The sequence below is a fragment of the Corella eumyota genome, chromosome 6 (assembly GCF_963082875.1).
Source record: "Corella eumyota chromosome 6, kaCorEumy4.1, whole genome shotgun sequence".
In the NCBI taxonomy this organism is placed as follows: Eukaryota; Metazoa; Chordata; class Ascidiacea; order Phlebobranchia; family Corellidae; genus Corella; species Corella eumyota.
Window position 1 is genome coordinate 7708627 of NC_137495.1, and position 17744 is coordinate 7726370.

General features: G+C 35.3%; 1 protein-coding gene across 1 annotated transcript; it reads left to right on the top strand.

Annotated features, from left to right (window-relative positions):
- Positions 1–15: 15 nt before the first annotated feature.
- LOC145754662 (protein dead ringer homolog) lies at positions 16–15692 on the top strand. The gene is made up of 13 exons (XM_082570763.1): positions 16–127; positions 2834–3343; positions 3575–3664; positions 3778–3921; positions 9291–9363; positions 12576–12759; positions 12978–13091; positions 13324–13439; positions 13554–13696; positions 13791–13936; positions 14315–14391; positions 14504–14583; positions 14672–15692. The coding sequence occupies exons 1-13, from the start codon at positions 104–106 to the stop codon at positions 14741–14743; spliced, it is 1773 nt and encodes a 590-aa protein (XP_082426889.1). The 5' UTR covers positions 16–103; the 3' UTR covers positions 14744–15692.
- Positions 15693–17744: the final 2052 nt, after the last annotated feature.

The window sequence follows — 17744 nt, forward strand, 5'->3', positions numbered from 1 at the left end:
TGCCTTTACAGGATTTGCGAATAGATTAGTTTTCGTTAAAAAAAAAATTGACAGAATTCGAAGAAAAAAGATTTTTTTGAAGAAAATTTTCGAACAAGAAAAAATGATCCTTGGAAATCTTGCGCAGGTATGTGATGACGTCATTTTTAATAAAAAAAAATTATATATATAATGTTCTTATTGATAATATGACAAAATAAATTAAAATTAAACATATGTATTATTCACTTAATTTTATTTAAATTTTTTTTTTTTTCGATTTTAAAATTTAAATTTTTTTTAATTTTTTTTTAATTTTAACAATATGTTGCTACACCTAAAATGCATATTGGGCACCCAAAAACGCGTGCCACAAAGGATTAATTAATCCCAATATCGGTTTAACAAATAATTTCATTTACTTCGCTCGCACAAGAAAAATCCTAGGCAGAGCTCTTTGTTAAAAACTCCCCAGATGTTGAAAGCACTGGGCAGGTGAATTCGCGTGACGTCACGAATTTTGCACAAATTACGTAATAATGTGATTGCGGATTAGGAATTGTTTTTCTTTCTAGTATAAAGGGCGTGGAATTATTAATACTTTGAATGAGGTCGGCCGTTGTTGGCCAATTATTAAAATTACTTTAGGATTAAAGCGAACTATAAAAGCATATTACCAAAATCCAATTGTTTGGTTTGAAGATTAGAATGTTTTGCGAGTTTTCTGCATGTTAGAATTCGGATAATATACGTATTGTAAATTGTGTATTAGAGCTATATGCAGAGCATGCCACCTTTCCGTACGAAGCACTGAAAATTTAAAACAACAAAATTAAGAGCTTATTTCCATAACACAACCAAACAATTTTTATTTTAATTTATCAACAAATCTTAAACACACTCTTAAAAACATGTCAATATTGCCCGTGACATCCCAATACTTTACGTTAAAGCTTGCAGCTTCAATAACACGGTATCAGTTATTGATGACGTCACAAAATTCTGACGTCACTGGACAAGGTTAACGAGTGGGGAATCATTAGCACACAAGTGCGAATTACAGTGAAGCAGACTGTATGTGTTGGTACAATGTAGCCAGTAATAAAGAGATAATGCAATTCCAATGCAAATATTCTCTTGTAATAGACTCGCATTAGCGCTGGTTAGTTAAAAGGCAAACGACTTCACAATTTAAGTGTCGTGTCGCAATCGGCCTGCTCTCTGTCAAGGCTTATTAAATATAGTTACCATCAATAACAGTATCGCGCATTGGCAGAAATGTTTAATGGAAATTTCGCGACACGACTTGATTAAAAAATCGCAGACACAGATAACATTAATACATACTTAATGCTGTTCTTATCCGACTTGATATCTAAATTGTACAAATGTCAGAGTACCAATTTGGGAGCTCATTTGCATAATAATACTACATTTTAATGACTGATAAACATCTAGTGGCCAACTTTATATAAACAGGTCTTTCATATTTATAGCATTATACATCTTACAACAGCTTAATGCCTAACTTTGGGTCCAAACATATCAACAAAAAGCGTATTACATAAACAGGGCACACTGAATTTTAAAAGAGATCTCATATTTTAGTGTTAGTTTATTCTGATTAGGCGCCATTTTGAAAATAAGCGAGTAAATCAGAATCGTCGATTAATGTAATAAAACAGGGTTCGGTTGGGCTATAAACAAGATATCGTAAACACAAGCACACGAGGCCAGCTTTTATCATCGTCTGCAATCTGATGATCCGTCAATTATTTATCGAAATGCAATAAACCCGACCGCTTTATTGTGTTATCGAATAAACAGGAAATTTTATCCGCCGTGACCCGAAAATGGCAGGTAATTAGATTTCGCAGCGTTTTCTATTAAAACATCAACGCCCAGCGACTTGTATACGCGATATTACAGAAATCCACGTAAGTGTAATAGGTGTTTAATTCGCGTTGGGCGACGTTTGGGTATTGCAGATAACATCGTCAACTAATCACTGCAATTAAACGGGCATGCCATGCTATAAAACCCAATCCGTAATCCCTTTGCATCAAAACACGTTATTCGGGTCCGAAAAAATGTGTATTTGCGTTCGACCGCCGCCGGCCAATCGCCACTTTCTAATTGCCAACGTGATTAAGTTTATCCACGTCATATGCAACGACGTCACATTACGATTTCTCCGCGACACGTCGAGTGACAATTCGTGACGTAATTTGAAAAAATGCGCTTCGTTTTCGAGAACCCGTTGCCCCGGTTTCGTTCGGGTCCCGAGTGCGTAAGCTAGAGCGTTTACACGAATGGTGTCGAACTAAATTTAAATATATATTCATCCCGACCACATTTAATAAACATTTTGATATCTCGATCTCATTCTGCACGCGAGCAGTGATATCGAACTTTAGACATAGCAACAGTTGCCTCGGCTTACATCTATGTCACTACACTCTTGATGTAAATCGCTGTAGGGGATTCGGCCCCGTTATTAAAACGCAAACTTAACAACAATGCGAGTTTAATAGTTTATAATTTAATTAAATGCCGGCAGCGTGGTGTGGTAGTCACAACACTTGGCCTTACCACATTAGATCCAGAGTTCGATCCTTACTCCTCTCATGCGCTAGCGGCCTTGAGTAAGGTATTATAAACAGTATAAACTTCTGCTGAGCCAACACTTAATCAGCAGCTTAATAATTAGCCAATTATAATTTATAATATCCCAAACTGCCAAATGCAACTCAAGACTGGGTCATCGGGTGACAGTTGTTACACTATGTTTGGGTCGTAAAGTAGACCTTCCCACATTGAGGATAAACAAATTAATGTAAAAATTTTGTTAAAGGCGAAAGCAGAGATGCTGTCCAATCTCGGATCTGTCCCTAACAACATTACGTCATCGGCCACAATCAAGCTCGAGGCCGTGATGGAAAATTTACAGAGGCAACACCAGCAACGCATGATTGAACACCAGCAGCGCGCTAGCAATGACGCAATCAACAGTGACGTCAGGAGCAACGGAGGCGGAGGAGATTTTATCGAAAGTCCGGATCGGCGTAGATCCTACTCCGAATCGCCCAAAAGAGGAGATGATTCGGCAGACGAGGAACGCCACGATCCGATGACGTCACCTGGAGGTCGAATCTTGCCCGACGACGATGACGTAGACAGGATGACGTCACCAGACAAAAACCAAGCTTTTATTGCACAGCAGGTCGCCTTTGCAGCAGCCTTGGCGCAAAGAGCCTCGCCGGAAAATACGTCATCGGCGGTGAATTCCCTAATGCCCCAAACCATGATTCAGCAATTTGGTCAGTTCCAAAACGGGGGCTTTGACCCCTCCCAGCTACCCCAGGTAAAGCTTGTTTAAATAAAAAAACGCCTGTGTTTACATAAGGCTAATGAGTTTTTAAAACACAGTGTGTTTACATTATATAATATGCACTATAAAATTATGTAAGTTCGGGTAATGTAAGCACTTAACCTTTGCTTTGGCCTGGCTGGTGTGTTGGTCTTGGTTTATATTTAACTCTTCGATTTTAATCTCTGTTATCGTGTTTATTAATCCGCCGTTTTCTGCGTGCAGGGATTTCGCGAATTAGCCCTGCTTCAACACCAGCAAATTGCGCAGAGGATGGCTGTAGAAGCCCACAAACGTTTACAGGAACAACAAAACGTAAGGCGTTAAAAGGAAATTAAAACCCTTTTATGTAAATAGGAAAATAGTACGGCTAACCGTACAGAAATCCCCATTTTTTATCAATTTTAATTTAACTTTCATAACAACAGAATCAGCATCACCAGCCAGCTCTGCCAACGACACCACCTAACACGTCATCGAATACGTCATCTCTCGCATCGGTGACGTCACAGCCTATGAACGGAGGCAACGGGAACCAGCAGGAGTGGACCTACGAAGAGCAGTTTAAACAGGTAATTTTTTACTTGAGAATTATTGTTTTTAAACGTTTTAAATGGGCATCAACAGCGCTTCATTAATATTCTAAAAAACATGCACCATGACGTAAGAGCTGTTGTCTACACACAAACACTCGGCCCTCGAAGTGCAAGCGACCGAGCGTGAATTAATTGCATTAGCTGATGGGCCCCGGATCGTTTTTGTTGTCGGCTCGGGGTTTAGCGATCGCTTGCAGTGCCTGGCATTGTTTTATGTGGCTTTTATTAAACGCATCAGAATGGCGATGGAGCGAGACTGGGGCCTCGGCAGAGACGAATGCGGGATTATTGCAAATTCCGCGATATCGGCCTGGAACATCTGAAGCACTCGACTTTAAAGCCCGAGATGCCGACGAGCGATGGTTATTAAAACAAATTAAAATTTCGGAAAAAAACCACATAACACGCAATCAGATTTGAAGATCTCGATTCAATTTAATTTAATTTGTTTGCTTATATTTAGCTAATAACCCCGTGAATGCACACACAGCGAAAAAAAAGAGTTTTTAAAAAAGAAAAAAGGGAAAAATTAAAAAAAGTTTTTTATTTTTTTTTAAAAACGAGCCAATTACATTTTCTTACCAATTTTAATAAAGTAATAAAAAAACAACTTTTAATTGCAATCTAATTTTATAAACTCGAGCCATTGATTTTGTAGCTTTAATATAATACATACCATATCCCCAACGGATAATTTATATGAAATCCTGCGCCCCCAGCCACCAAATTAGGCCTTAAATCGATATTTATATTGTCTCTATGTATTGTGGGAACGAAGTGGGCAATTAAATTTAAACAATACTCAACTAATTAAAGATTTTATTAACTTCGCTAAACAGCGACGATAAAATGTCATAAAATGGCAGGGCCATGTAATAAAATAATACTATAATAACAATAGTGAAGCCAGTAGTAAAACACAATTAAGTTACCCCATAGGAATAATATGTGTTTAAAATGTTTTAAATAAAGAGTGAACTTATTGGTATTGACCGATAAGTTGATTTATTTATTGCCTTCATATCAATGCCTAAAATTTTAAAATCACAAGCAAGCGTACAAAAATAACATGAAAAGTTAACTTGCTAGTATTGACCTTTATGGGAATTTATTTATTGCCTTTATTTAAACGTCTAAACCTTATAAACCACAAGCAAAGCCTATTTTTTATATGGATTTTGCCAGCTTAAATTCTACCAAAGATCTTATGATTATTTGGCACATTTTTTTTAATTTGATTCAATTTTTGTGTAATATAAAAACACAAGTTGCCAGATTAAACGATAATTTGACATGATAAAACAGGTTCAATGCACGTTTTGCTTTATATAACTTACTTAGAACGCAAATCTAAGCACTTAACCGATATAAACATGTAGGTTTTGTTTTGCCAGTAAACTCAGCTTATTGTACTGAGATTAGACAATAGAATACGGTTACATGAGATTTAATTTAACAATTAAATGGTCACTTATTATCACCTGTACTTGAAAAGGTCACTCACTGACCATTGCATTTGAGAGTTCGATTAAGTGGTCATATCCTCGAATCGAAACTTTATACGCGCGATAGGCCTTGTGACGTAACAATAGGAAATTTAATTTGCTACCAGAAATGAATGGAGGTTCAATTAATGATCATCTGTTAGAAAATATTGTGTTATTTTTTTAGTAGAAACAAAATTAACGGTAAATGACGGTTTTTACCGCATAGAATTACAATATGACGGTACCGCAAAATAAATTTACCGTAAAACCTCATACCTTTCTTTAAATTAGAACTTATTTATAAAAATTATATTAGACCGTTCTGTAGTGTGGTTAAGTGGTCATGGCATCGGACTACAGGTCGAAAGGTTTCGGGTTCGAGCCGCACCAATGTTACACTATTCGCCCTTGAGCCCGGCGTATACGGATAGCTCAAACACGTCCAAACAGAGCACCCTTCCCCAATAATTAGCAAAAACCCATTACAGTAATGTTATTTAAAAAAAAAAAAAAAAAAAAAAACAGTATATAAGTCGATCGTTGCATTAATCTTGGCAATTTAAACTAGGCGTTGTTAAGAAAACGTATTTGCTTTATTGTTGGTCTATATTACTTAACAAATTGTGTTGTATTTTCTTAAAAAATCATCAAAGTTTTTTTTGCCGTTTAACGGTATCGCAATTTCTCGTAAAAAAGTCGTTTAATGTTCATCTGCGCTGATAAATTTATTCAATTTGTTCGGGAAAGAACCGCGTGACGTGCGCCGACGTCATAATGCATATTGGTACGCTCGAATGAACACGTGACGAAATTATAACCGTCCGAGGCAGCTGTCAAATTTTTTTAAAAGTTCTGAAATTTGATTTTTATTTTCGTTTTTTATTTCGGTTTTTCGGGCTGTTAATGCATCAGCGGAATCAATTAGCAACGCACGAAAAAACTCGTTTGATCCCGGCTTTCTTTATTTGTCATTATATAATCGCCCTTTTTCGTTTTTCAAATTTGAAATTTTTTTTGATCTAATTTTTGATTATTCACACGTAAGAGAATTCGATAAAATACCCAGTATTATATACATGGTATTCCATTTCATTAAAATCGGCATTTCTCGCTATTATTTATTCATCAAATTCGAAAAAATCCTCAAAAAATAATCGAGAAAAAATCGGGCAATTATACAAACAGATCAGAGCGTGAATTATTTATCACAAAAATTATTGAAATTTTGTTTCATTTTTTGTCTTCAGATGGCTATCTGTGTTTTATCTTTAGATACATACGCGGGTTTTTAATATTTAAATTCAACCTTTTGAATTTTTGTTTAATTGCGCTGATATATATCTGATGGCGCTTTGTAAAAATTTCAAATCGGCTATAATTTATTTATGGTTTAATTTCCAAATTTCGATTTTCCCAAAGATAAATGCAGTTTTATTTACAGCGCTTATAACGGGGCAACTGATTCTAGTGCATATAATCGTCGAATATGTTTCATAATTTATGGAAATTTATTTCCTATATTCGTCGATTTTTTAAATGCGAAATACAATCTTTCGTAAATATCAAAAACGCGTCATTTAAAATCTCGCAGTTCGATTCCTCCTAGAAATTTTCGATAAAATCATTTCTCCCGACGCCGCGATTTCGAATTCGAGCGCTGTGACGTCATCGTCCATTTGCGTGGGCCACCCAATTAAAAACGCGCCTTTTTATTATCATATCTACGGTTATTTAAACGTGCGGTTAAATCGTAATTGAAAATAGTGGGGTTCGTACGTTCCGCTATGCAATTCGCCACTTTAAAAATGTCGCCCCAAAGTCTGTGAACATCGGGCTTATAGCGATCGCTAATGGTTCTATTTGCTCTATTATTTGACCTGGTACGTTTATTAACAAATTCGCTTCCTATAACCAAAGACGAAACAACGCGAGGTCTATAAGTTTTAACAGTGCCAAAGCGAATGTAAACAAATAGAAATGTAAACTTCATGGGATTGATTTTAAAGGCGTGTATATGGAAAGGGGTTAATCTATAACCCATTTAGAATTGCCGGAAAAATTTAAAAGTTTTTTTTTTACCCCAAAATTTTATAAAAAATATTTTTTATGATTTTATAAAAAAAATCATCTTAAAATGTTTTAAAATTAAAAAATTAATTTTAAAGTAAAAAAAAAATAAAAAAAATATCCAAAATATAATATCAGTAGATAACTCAAAAACAAAAGCGCTTGTTTTTTACAGCGAAAATCAAAAAAAAATTAGAAAATTAAAATGATCTAAGCTGAGTGCTTCGTTGATTCTGAGGTCGCACTTTTTATTTATCGATTTAACAAACTTTCATTTGTTAGATTAGTGTTTTTAAGTGGAATTCCAAGCGAAGTGGGGCCCTCTACTTGATATACGAGCTACTTGAAACATACAGATGTTTTATCTCCGCAAAATTTAAGGGACTGGGCACATTTTAGAGAAGGAGAGGGAAGGCAATTTAAGGGGTTCAATTTTAATATTTTTGCTATTTTAGATTTAAGAAAAGGGGTAATGGTTATATTTAAAAAGGCTCTCAGTTAGGGAATAACGATTTAACAATTTGCTTATAAAATAAAGATAACCAAATCAAATTACAATTTTAAAATAGCAATATTTATTTTAAATTAAAATAAAAATTATTATTAAACTTAATGGCAGGGCTATTTTGAATATATTAGGATATTAACCCCATCAAAAGTTGCAAACCTTGATAGCTATCCCAGCACCCTTTGTATTTGCCCTAACCCTAAAATTGATAAAAATAAAATAAAACTATGGCGTCCAATCGATTGTGAAGACTTGATAACAATGGCCAATGGGTCACTCTTACTCCGCGAGCTCGCTTAAGCGTCCTCTAAGCCCCTTTATTCGCAAAACTTAACGGTTATTGATCCAAATTAACTCACTTTTGGATGGCTACAATTAAAAACAGCTTACGTTGGCCACGATAATAGACACTCGAATCGGAATCGAAAAAAAGGCGAAAAATATTTTGTTTATTAGAATATCCTTTTTTAATTTTAGGGTGAAATGTGAAAGTTACTAAAAAATTAATTAAAACATTAGGTTAATGTTCATATATATTTAATACTTATAAACAATGAAATTAAAAAAACACTAATAAAGATATTAAACATACTAGACATATATGGACAACTAAATATCGGGTTTATATTTATAGTTTGGGGTTAATAGTATAGGCTATTTATTTAACACATTTAAATTGACTTTGTTAAAAAATCAAACCAAAATGAAAAAGGAAAAGTGTTAACATGCCATTGTCCCTCGATTAGTTAACAAAAGCTTCAAGTGCCTTTCCAGCCGGCCAAAAGCTAAAATGTTGTGTCAAAAACACACGACAAAGAAATCTCCACCGCAACAAAACAATGCACTAGTAGTGGCCCCTCGAAAAATCGCTAACTTGAAAGATTTAATTAATTTCTGACCGGCACTCGAGAAAATTTTCGACGAAAAAATAAACTTGCAATTTTGAGGCGACAATTCCGCCATTTTACCTAAACTTCTACAGAGTGTTTAAAAACAGTTTTGCTATATGGAAATATCCGTAGCAGCGATTTTAAAAGCAAGAATTACCATTGAACTCTGTGTTAATAATTTATTAGATGTAATTTTTTTAATTATAAAACTGCAACACAAAACATGGGCCCCTATATAAATAAAAAGCAATTAGTTTTGATTAAAAATTTATTTCTAACAAAATAAAAAGCCAATATCATTTTTTATTAACCATCTTAAGTATAATTTTAATTTATCACATTATAAATTGATTTTTTTTTAAATATTTAATAAAATAAATATTTTAATTTTAGTTATACGAAATTGACGATGACCTAAAGCGAAAAGAATTCTTGGACGACTTATTCAGCTACATGCAGAAAAGAGGTAAGTTTTATATTCTTATGTAGATATAAAATAAAGTGGCAATACGGGGTTTTGTTTTTAGTCTCTTTAACACCTTAATAACATGGATTTGCTCGGTGTTTATATTAAAACAAGATATTATTACAACCCAATTTACGGTCGATTAAACCGATAGATCAGAAAATCGAAAAAAATATCTTTTTTTTGAATTTTATCAAAAATTGCGTTTTTTTTGCAAATTCCGTTTAAATTTCGCTTAATCTGTAAATTCACGGTGTCGAAATATTTATTTTATTTTAAATAAAACCTCGTATTGGGTCTTAGGGACGAATTAACCCACTCATACCAGAAAAATGAGCAATAATTTAATTGAGTTTTTGTAAGAAAAGTTATAATACGGGATTAAAGGTCCGAAATTTAATAAAAACAACTTTAATAATTAAAACAATCAACAAATCGCCACTAAACTAATTACAACTTGATAATTTTGTTGACATTGCTATTATTAATTTAAAAGTAACTTAAATAAACATAATAAAAAAAAAAACGTAAAGGTCCAAAAATAATTAAAAACGCCTTTTAGTAATTAAACAATCAGCATTACCCGACTTAACTAATTAGTCTTTGATAACTTCTACAACATTTGTAACATAAATATTTAATTAACTCAAAAAAAAAACTAATTAAAAGGGGCAACTTACGTTTTTTGTAATCTGGAATAAATAGTGTTACAATAATTATAAAGGTTACTGCATAATTTATTAAATCTACCAAGAACTTTCGGTGCGTGACAAAATTAGTTTTTATTTTTCATTTGTCCTCTTTTTTAATCCATTGTCCGAAAGCTTTATTTAAAAAAAATACGTAACACTGTTTAAGTTTTGTACATTTTGGGACTTCATTACATTTTTAACACAATTGGTTTAGGAGTCGATTTGTAAACTTGCATATTTTCGATTCTCGACAACTTTATGTGAGATCTTATGTTACGGCTGATTACAATGCATACATTACGCAGCATATTTCAGAGTAACCCGACACCCGTTAGAACAACATTCATAATACCTACACACTGCCATTACATTAGGCTTCGATATCAATTAGCATACATGTACATTAAAAAAAATTATCGAACCATTGTCGAAGAAGGGTGAACTATTTTTTGTGGGTTAAGTTAAAATATTACGAAGTTAAAAGGTGCGGGATGTTATTCTCGTCACGTGACCAAGCGTTAATCGGCAGGGAATTGTTCTAGCTTAAATCTGGGCTTTAATCAAGTCAGAAGTCGATCGAGTGGAAAGCGGGGCTGTTTGGCCTGCCCACAAATCTGCGCGGGTCTATCAAAACAGCGAATTTTTCGCGATTTATCGGGTTGCAAATTTCTGGCGTCGCGATGTCTGCGCGTTTCATGTTTGGTGCATGATTTAGACTCCGATCCGGGATATGTTCTTATTGGAGTCATTGTTTTAAGGGAGCCCACTCTCTCCCCCCTCTCTCTCTCTCTCTCTCTCTTTCTTTCTTTCCTAGAAAAATCGGCGTTTCGTCGTTTTTTCTCTCCTAATTTGACAAGCAAAAACATGAATCTGATTTCAACAATCGTTAATGTTATGATTTCCTCTGCATTTATAACATGATTTAATTATGACGTCACGCTTATTGGTTAACCAATTAAAGACCAAGACCTTTACATACGAGACACATATATATACATACAGCTCCACACGTTTATTCTTCACGCCTATCCAGTTCGTTATTTCTCGGGGCCGCAATAATTGTTATGTTTTCGTAATGCTATTGTTATTACCCGATAAAAACCCGAAAGTAACTTTCGAAATAATCTTCCCATGTCTTTGCCACGGTTCAAGGACTCTTTATACCAAGCAGAAAATCCATTTCGAAAAAGATCGAATTTCGGCCAATTGTCGACGGCATAAATATATCAACACGCTGATAATGTGTTTTAATAATGTTGTGACACCGACGCGGCCCAAACAGGCCAAGTGACAGGAACAATTAGTGCGGCTTGCTAAACCAACAAAAGAAAAATGGGGTTTAATTAACCCGTTAGCATGCCTTTTGAATAGATCGTATCGAATTTGGTGTTTTTAAAAAAATCAACAGGACTTATTAATATGTCGTGAAATGTACAAAAAACATCCCTTTAAACGGGGGCTGCTTTTTACGGGTACTAATCTCTTAAAATTTTGGGGGAAACTTTGGTAAAATCCTAATGAAAGCACCCTATTGTAAGACCCGCCGTATGGCTTAAAATATTGTTATCGCAATATTCGATTAAAATTCAGTGCATCAACATTTTCTCAAATCCCGATTCGGTATTTGAATCTTGCCTTAAAAATAGACCGCAATCTGTACTTGCAACCATTAATCAGCAGCGAAATGCGAATCAAGCGTAAAAAGCGGGTTCCAACGGATTTTTTTTCGATGTTGAAAGTTAAATCAATAAGGATTTCGATGCGCGACTATATCGGTATTGGGGCTCTCAGAACATGGGTATCGGATGACAATAATAAAACGAAGACGAAAAATACCTGATTGGCAATACCAGTCACGTGCCATTGCAGACGACTTTGGTGTCCCTCAAGTCACGTGTTTGGTGTTGTCAGGGTTGATGAGCAGTGTCAAGACTATGTATATAAAATTTGAACAGCACAGCTTTATGTTTTCAATTGAAATCGATATATCACTATGTTGTTGCATAACACCTAGATTTAAAATCAAGGTGGGCGGTGCTTGAAAGTAGGTGACGTCATCTATTAATTATCTGTAGATTTTTAAAGCTTATGTTTAAACGGTGGTCAAATGCCTCACAATCATTTTGATTTATAAAGCTCTAATTGACTTACGTTTACAAATAAATTTAAGTACGCTAAAATGCTCTGCTTATATACTGAAGGGATCAAATTCGCGTTTATATAGGCGCTTAAGTCGAAATGAATGATTGCGATTCAGTATTATACGTTACAGTTCACTTCGAAAGCTTTACTAAGAGAAAAACAAATTCAGGCTAAAACAAGGGACTACTTAATTTTCGCCTCAGCTACATGCAGTCATGCGCATATAGCCTAAACTTGATTTCGCGATAAAAACGCAAACAGGATTTTTAATTGCTTGCTTTTTATAGCGAAAGCGCCGCAAGAAAATCTCCTCGTCGTGGCGCTGAAATGAATCTATGTTATGTCTGTGGGCTTTAACCCTTTATGTATTGTCATTAGGTACGCCGGTGAACCGAATTCCGATCATGGCAAAACAAGTGCTGGACCTTTACCAACTCTATAAGCTCGTCGTCGAGAAAGGAGGCCTGGTCGAAGTGATCAACAAGAAAATATGGCGAGAAATCACCAAGGGTCTTAATCTACCGTCTTCGATTACCAGCGCTGCCTTCACTTTGCGCACGCAGTAAGTTATGTTGTTTAAACCAAAGGGATTTTTGCCGCTACTTTGTCCGCCTTATTGACACGTGTTTAAAGCCTAAGCGTGTAAATAAAACAATCCAAAGCGATTTCCACACTCTCTGACGCTGATCTGCGATTTGGTGGTTATCGGATTTCGGCTACGAATCCCCGGGTCTAAGCCCTTAATAATAGACGCTCATCGACAATGATCTTTTGATACAGATACATGAAATACTTGTACCCGTTCGAATGCGAGCGAGAGAAGCTGTCGTGTCCTTCAGAACTTCAGGCCGCCATTGAAGGAAACAGAAGGGAAGGCAGACGACCAAGTTACAGGTAAGGCATCAGCATAATATGACGGGATACTTACCGACCCGTAAATTACAATAACACTAATCGATAAAGTTTAAGCCTGACTTAACTTAGAATTCATAGAACACATTGACGTAATGTTTTTGTGCTGAGAATGTTAATAAATAGAAATTTATTTTTAACCAAATTTGAGACAGTCAGTCAAAACAACACAGGGGTAAAGTTGTGAAATTGATTTACTTTTTTTTTATTTTAGTTCGCACATGTTCTCCTACCCACCTGGAGCTAACGGAGGAGGGCTTCTGACACCCCCTAAATTCCCCTACCACCCCCACAGCGGTCTTGGCCAAATGAATTCTTTGGCGAAATACGGTAAAAGAAAATTAAACTAAAAAAAAATAAAAAGGATTACGCCCACAACAAATTATTACCCCTACAGACCGAATACATTGTTACCCTCTTTTAAAATCACCCTTTTTACACCAGGTCAGCCAGATGAAAGGTGTTTACCTACCTCACCGACCCAACAACTTATCGCTCAGCAACAACAGCTTCTTCAATCCGCCAATGCTCAACACGTGGCCGCTATGGCTGCGCTAGAGACTATTCAAACGCAGGCTAAAGTCAGGGTAAGTCTAAAGTTTTAACCATTATAAATTCCAATCACAAAGATGTGCATCCTCGGCGTTTTTACTTAAAATTTATGGCCTTTTTTACTTACAGGCCGCGCAGGCTGCTCAACAAGCTGCCCATCATGCTGCCCAACAAGCAGCGCAACACCAGATGGCGCTAAAGAAGGACATCGATTCTGACTACTCGGAGACGGATCAACCGCCCGAGAAAAAGTTAATGTTGGACGAATCGGCAAGGTAAAAATTGGACAAATTTAGTTTTTTTTCCATATCACCTTAATGTGATAGGTTTTATATTTTTGATTGGGTAGGGGTGTAATATTGTGACGTGTATAAGCTATCCGTGAACGCCGGGTTCAAAGGCGAATAGTGTGGCAATGGTGCGGATCGAACCCCAAACCTTTCGGCTCGTAGTCCGCTGCCATGACCGCTTAACCACACTACCGGAAGTATAAGAATACGAACCAATTTTAAACTATTATGCCATTGGTGTTTTGAAACTTGATAATAAAATGTCACGCTATTGCAGATCTGCAATATTACACTTTTAAAGAAAGAATTCGGTTCTTAAAAACAAATCATATTTTTTTTAAACTGAAGTTTTGTCTTTTTTAGACGCTTGAGCGACGACGAAACACGAAGAACATCCTCCTCCTCGCGATCGTCGATGAAAATTTCAATCGCCGACAGAGGTCAGTACAGAGCTAGTGCACTATCTATGTTGAACCTTAATTAAGCCATTGCTTCGTGTTATAAATAATATTGATTGTTTATTAAAATTTTGAATTATTATTTTTGTTTTAGAACGAAGTGGGGAAATTACCGAAGTGTCGAACGGCGATTCCATCGATTTATCAATCCAAGTTAATGGAATTACCTATCAGGTACTACTACTACACCAAATACAAAAAAATTTGAATAAAAGTTTAATCTTTTCCCTTTTTAATTTTTTTGACACTTGTTTTATTTCAGGGCGTTCTATTTGCTCAATATCCGAACAACGACGTCACCAGCGGCGGGGAAAGTCCCAGCACTGCTACCTAAACTTCAATCCACACTGCCAAAGCGAAGTCTCGCTGCCTACTACGTCGGCGTTCAAACCGTACGCCGGTGACGTTATTTTTGCATGTGTGACGTGTTTGTGGTGAATATGGTCTTCAAGTACAAAGCAAGAGGTCGCCCTACGACACTAGCAAATACCGACTTTTGTTATTTCTCGTTTAAATTATCTATTTTTTCTCGTGTGTTCTTTTGCCCCCGTTTATCTGATTCTTCGTTGGCATAACGTTGGTGCTTTTTTTGACGATATTGTCTTTTTGTTTCTATCATTTTCACCGATATGCAATACTCTATAACTAACTGCCAGCAAAAGCGATACATACCCGCGTGTATCTAGCGCTCACGTGCGGATCATATATTACAACTAGAGCGGTGCCAACCCAATAACATAACCGAATTGAATACATCGTTTTTTTACTTCTACCTCAAAGAATTACAATTTGCGTCCACAGAGTTTTAGCCATGTACCGTTGAAAAACACGGAGATTTAATGGTGGTTTGCCAATAATTTTGGGCGCTATTTTATTGTCCATTTAAGCTGCAAAGCTTTACGGTGTTATTTTTAAATGTTTCTGCCCAACTTAGGTTAATTTTTATGTAACTGAAAGCTGAATCTGCAATTGAATAGCCAAAACAAAAACTTAACAATTTTACGTTTGTTTTTGAAATTATCTTTAAATTATAAATATTGGCAAACTTCAGTTTTCGTCTTGCCAAAACTGTCTACCCTTTTTTACTAATCTTATTTTCTTTGTTTTATTTTATTGTACAAATTTGTTACTGGCGTTGGTTATCTTCACGCCGTTACTTACATGTGCCATTCATTGAAACAATTATATACTTAAGATTAAGTTTTTTAAAACCAAAATAGGCTAACTAAAAGTAAGGCTAGCTGTAACAATGTAATATAAATATAGATACTTACTAATTTTGATTGCAGTTCCAACTGTGAGAAGAAAACTATTTATTCAAATAGTAGGCTATACAGTTTAAGCTTCTTTAGCCAACCCAAAAGTATTCCTAAACAGCGAAAAATGCTTAAAATATGAAGTGTAAATTAATTTTCAATAAATTATGGTAAACCTTAAACACATTTAAATGTAAAAGTTTAACATACTTAACCAGTACATTTAAACTACAATTTAACTAACATATATGCCAGGTTACGGTTATAAAATGACTAGTCAACTCGTAAAATTGTGCACACCACGGGGATGTTATGTTATTTTTTGCTAATACTGATAATTATACCCCTATTTCTAAGTAAATTATCATTTAATTAAACCAAATGTAATAGTGCACGTCATTAAAACTTAAAGCTGTTTTTAAACTATAATTTTAGCCCATTTGACTGGCTACTATAAAAAACAATACAACAATACTTTGCGCACTACAACCTGGGGTTTTTCAAATTTTTTGTTGATAATACAATACTATATTTCTGTTGACTATACTAAACTTAAATTACAATTGTTCTATGCAAAATAACCCAAAAAACTTTAAAAGATCTTAGAAAACTTTAAAAGATCTTATTAAAAACTTTTCAGGTAAATAAACAAACAACACAACAGTTAAAGAAACTTGTTAAAAAACGCCTTATTTAATCAACCGCGACGTAAAACACTTATTATTAAGGCAATGCTACCTGGAAAACTAAAAAAACAGTGCATTTGAATTAAATAAGCTAAAAAAAAACTAAAAACAAATTTGTACAAGTAGCTTTGCCTTTGTTTACTACGAAAAACCTATACAAATGCCCGGTTTTATTTGCAAACAATACCTCGTTTGTGATAGTAATTATTACCTCATTAATTGAGTTGCTATGGAAATCCAAACGAAACAACTCCGTGGTTCATTATTAAATTGCCACATTTTTTCTAAACTGTGCTATATTCCTTATTTAATGAATTTTTAATTCTATTAAATGGAAGCCAATGATTCTTCTTCGGACACAAAGAACTTTGTTGATGTAGCAAATCACATAAGGGTAAGTTACACGCTTATCAGTTATTGTGTATTGCTGTCCAGTAAATGTCAGCGCCTTATAGGCCATTTTGGGCAAAACTAAATATATTTTTTATGTTTAGAATGTGCACAACATTTTAAATCGAGTTGGTAGCAATATTGATTCGATTAAAAAACGAATGAAATCCTCGCCCATTGGTTCCAACAGATTTCAAAATACAAGCCATGTATCTGTCGGAGCACAATACCAGTAAGCCTAAGTGGATTTATAAACTTACAACTTTTTAGTAATAGTTTTGCTTAAACTGATAACAACCATTGTTTTAATAGAGACAGTCCAGAAAATGTTGGTGTCAGAACCCCGTTATTTTCAACTAAATTTAACCAGGAAAAATTGCACTTGCGCAAAAACAGTAATGGCCATATTAAAACACCAACTTCGGTCGATGTTCTTTTACGAAAAAATGCTGCGGGTGAAGGCGCCACACGAATAAAGGAGTTGCCACCTACGGATAATAATTTTACGACGCCAAAAGCCATACCCAAGCCGTTCACTGATGTTTCAATGTCAGAACCGGAGAGTAGGCGGAGTCGTAGCATGTCCAAACACCCAGTGCCTTATCCTAGAAGTCGGAAAAAAATTCGAAGCAATCAGGCAACATCATCCTACAATAGCCAGTACCAAACCCCACCAAATCAGAAAATAAGAAGAACGCTGTCTTGCCATTCTGCGCCGTCTCAACACCTGGAACCCTATCCAAAACGAAAATCAAGAAATAGGTTTCTAGAAGCAAGGCAGCGTCCTGAGGGTGTAGTAAACTCTTTGGATAGGTTCAACCGAGCGCTTAATCACATGCGCCAAGAAGAAAGTAAATACCAAAAGAGCACTGTGCTAAATAAGGTGTCTATGCTGGGCACTGCAGACGACAGTGAATTTAAAAAGCCATTTGTTCCTAAGCTCAATTTGTCGTCAATTTACGACGATGACGATGATATGATAAAGGTGCAAGTTAATTCAAAC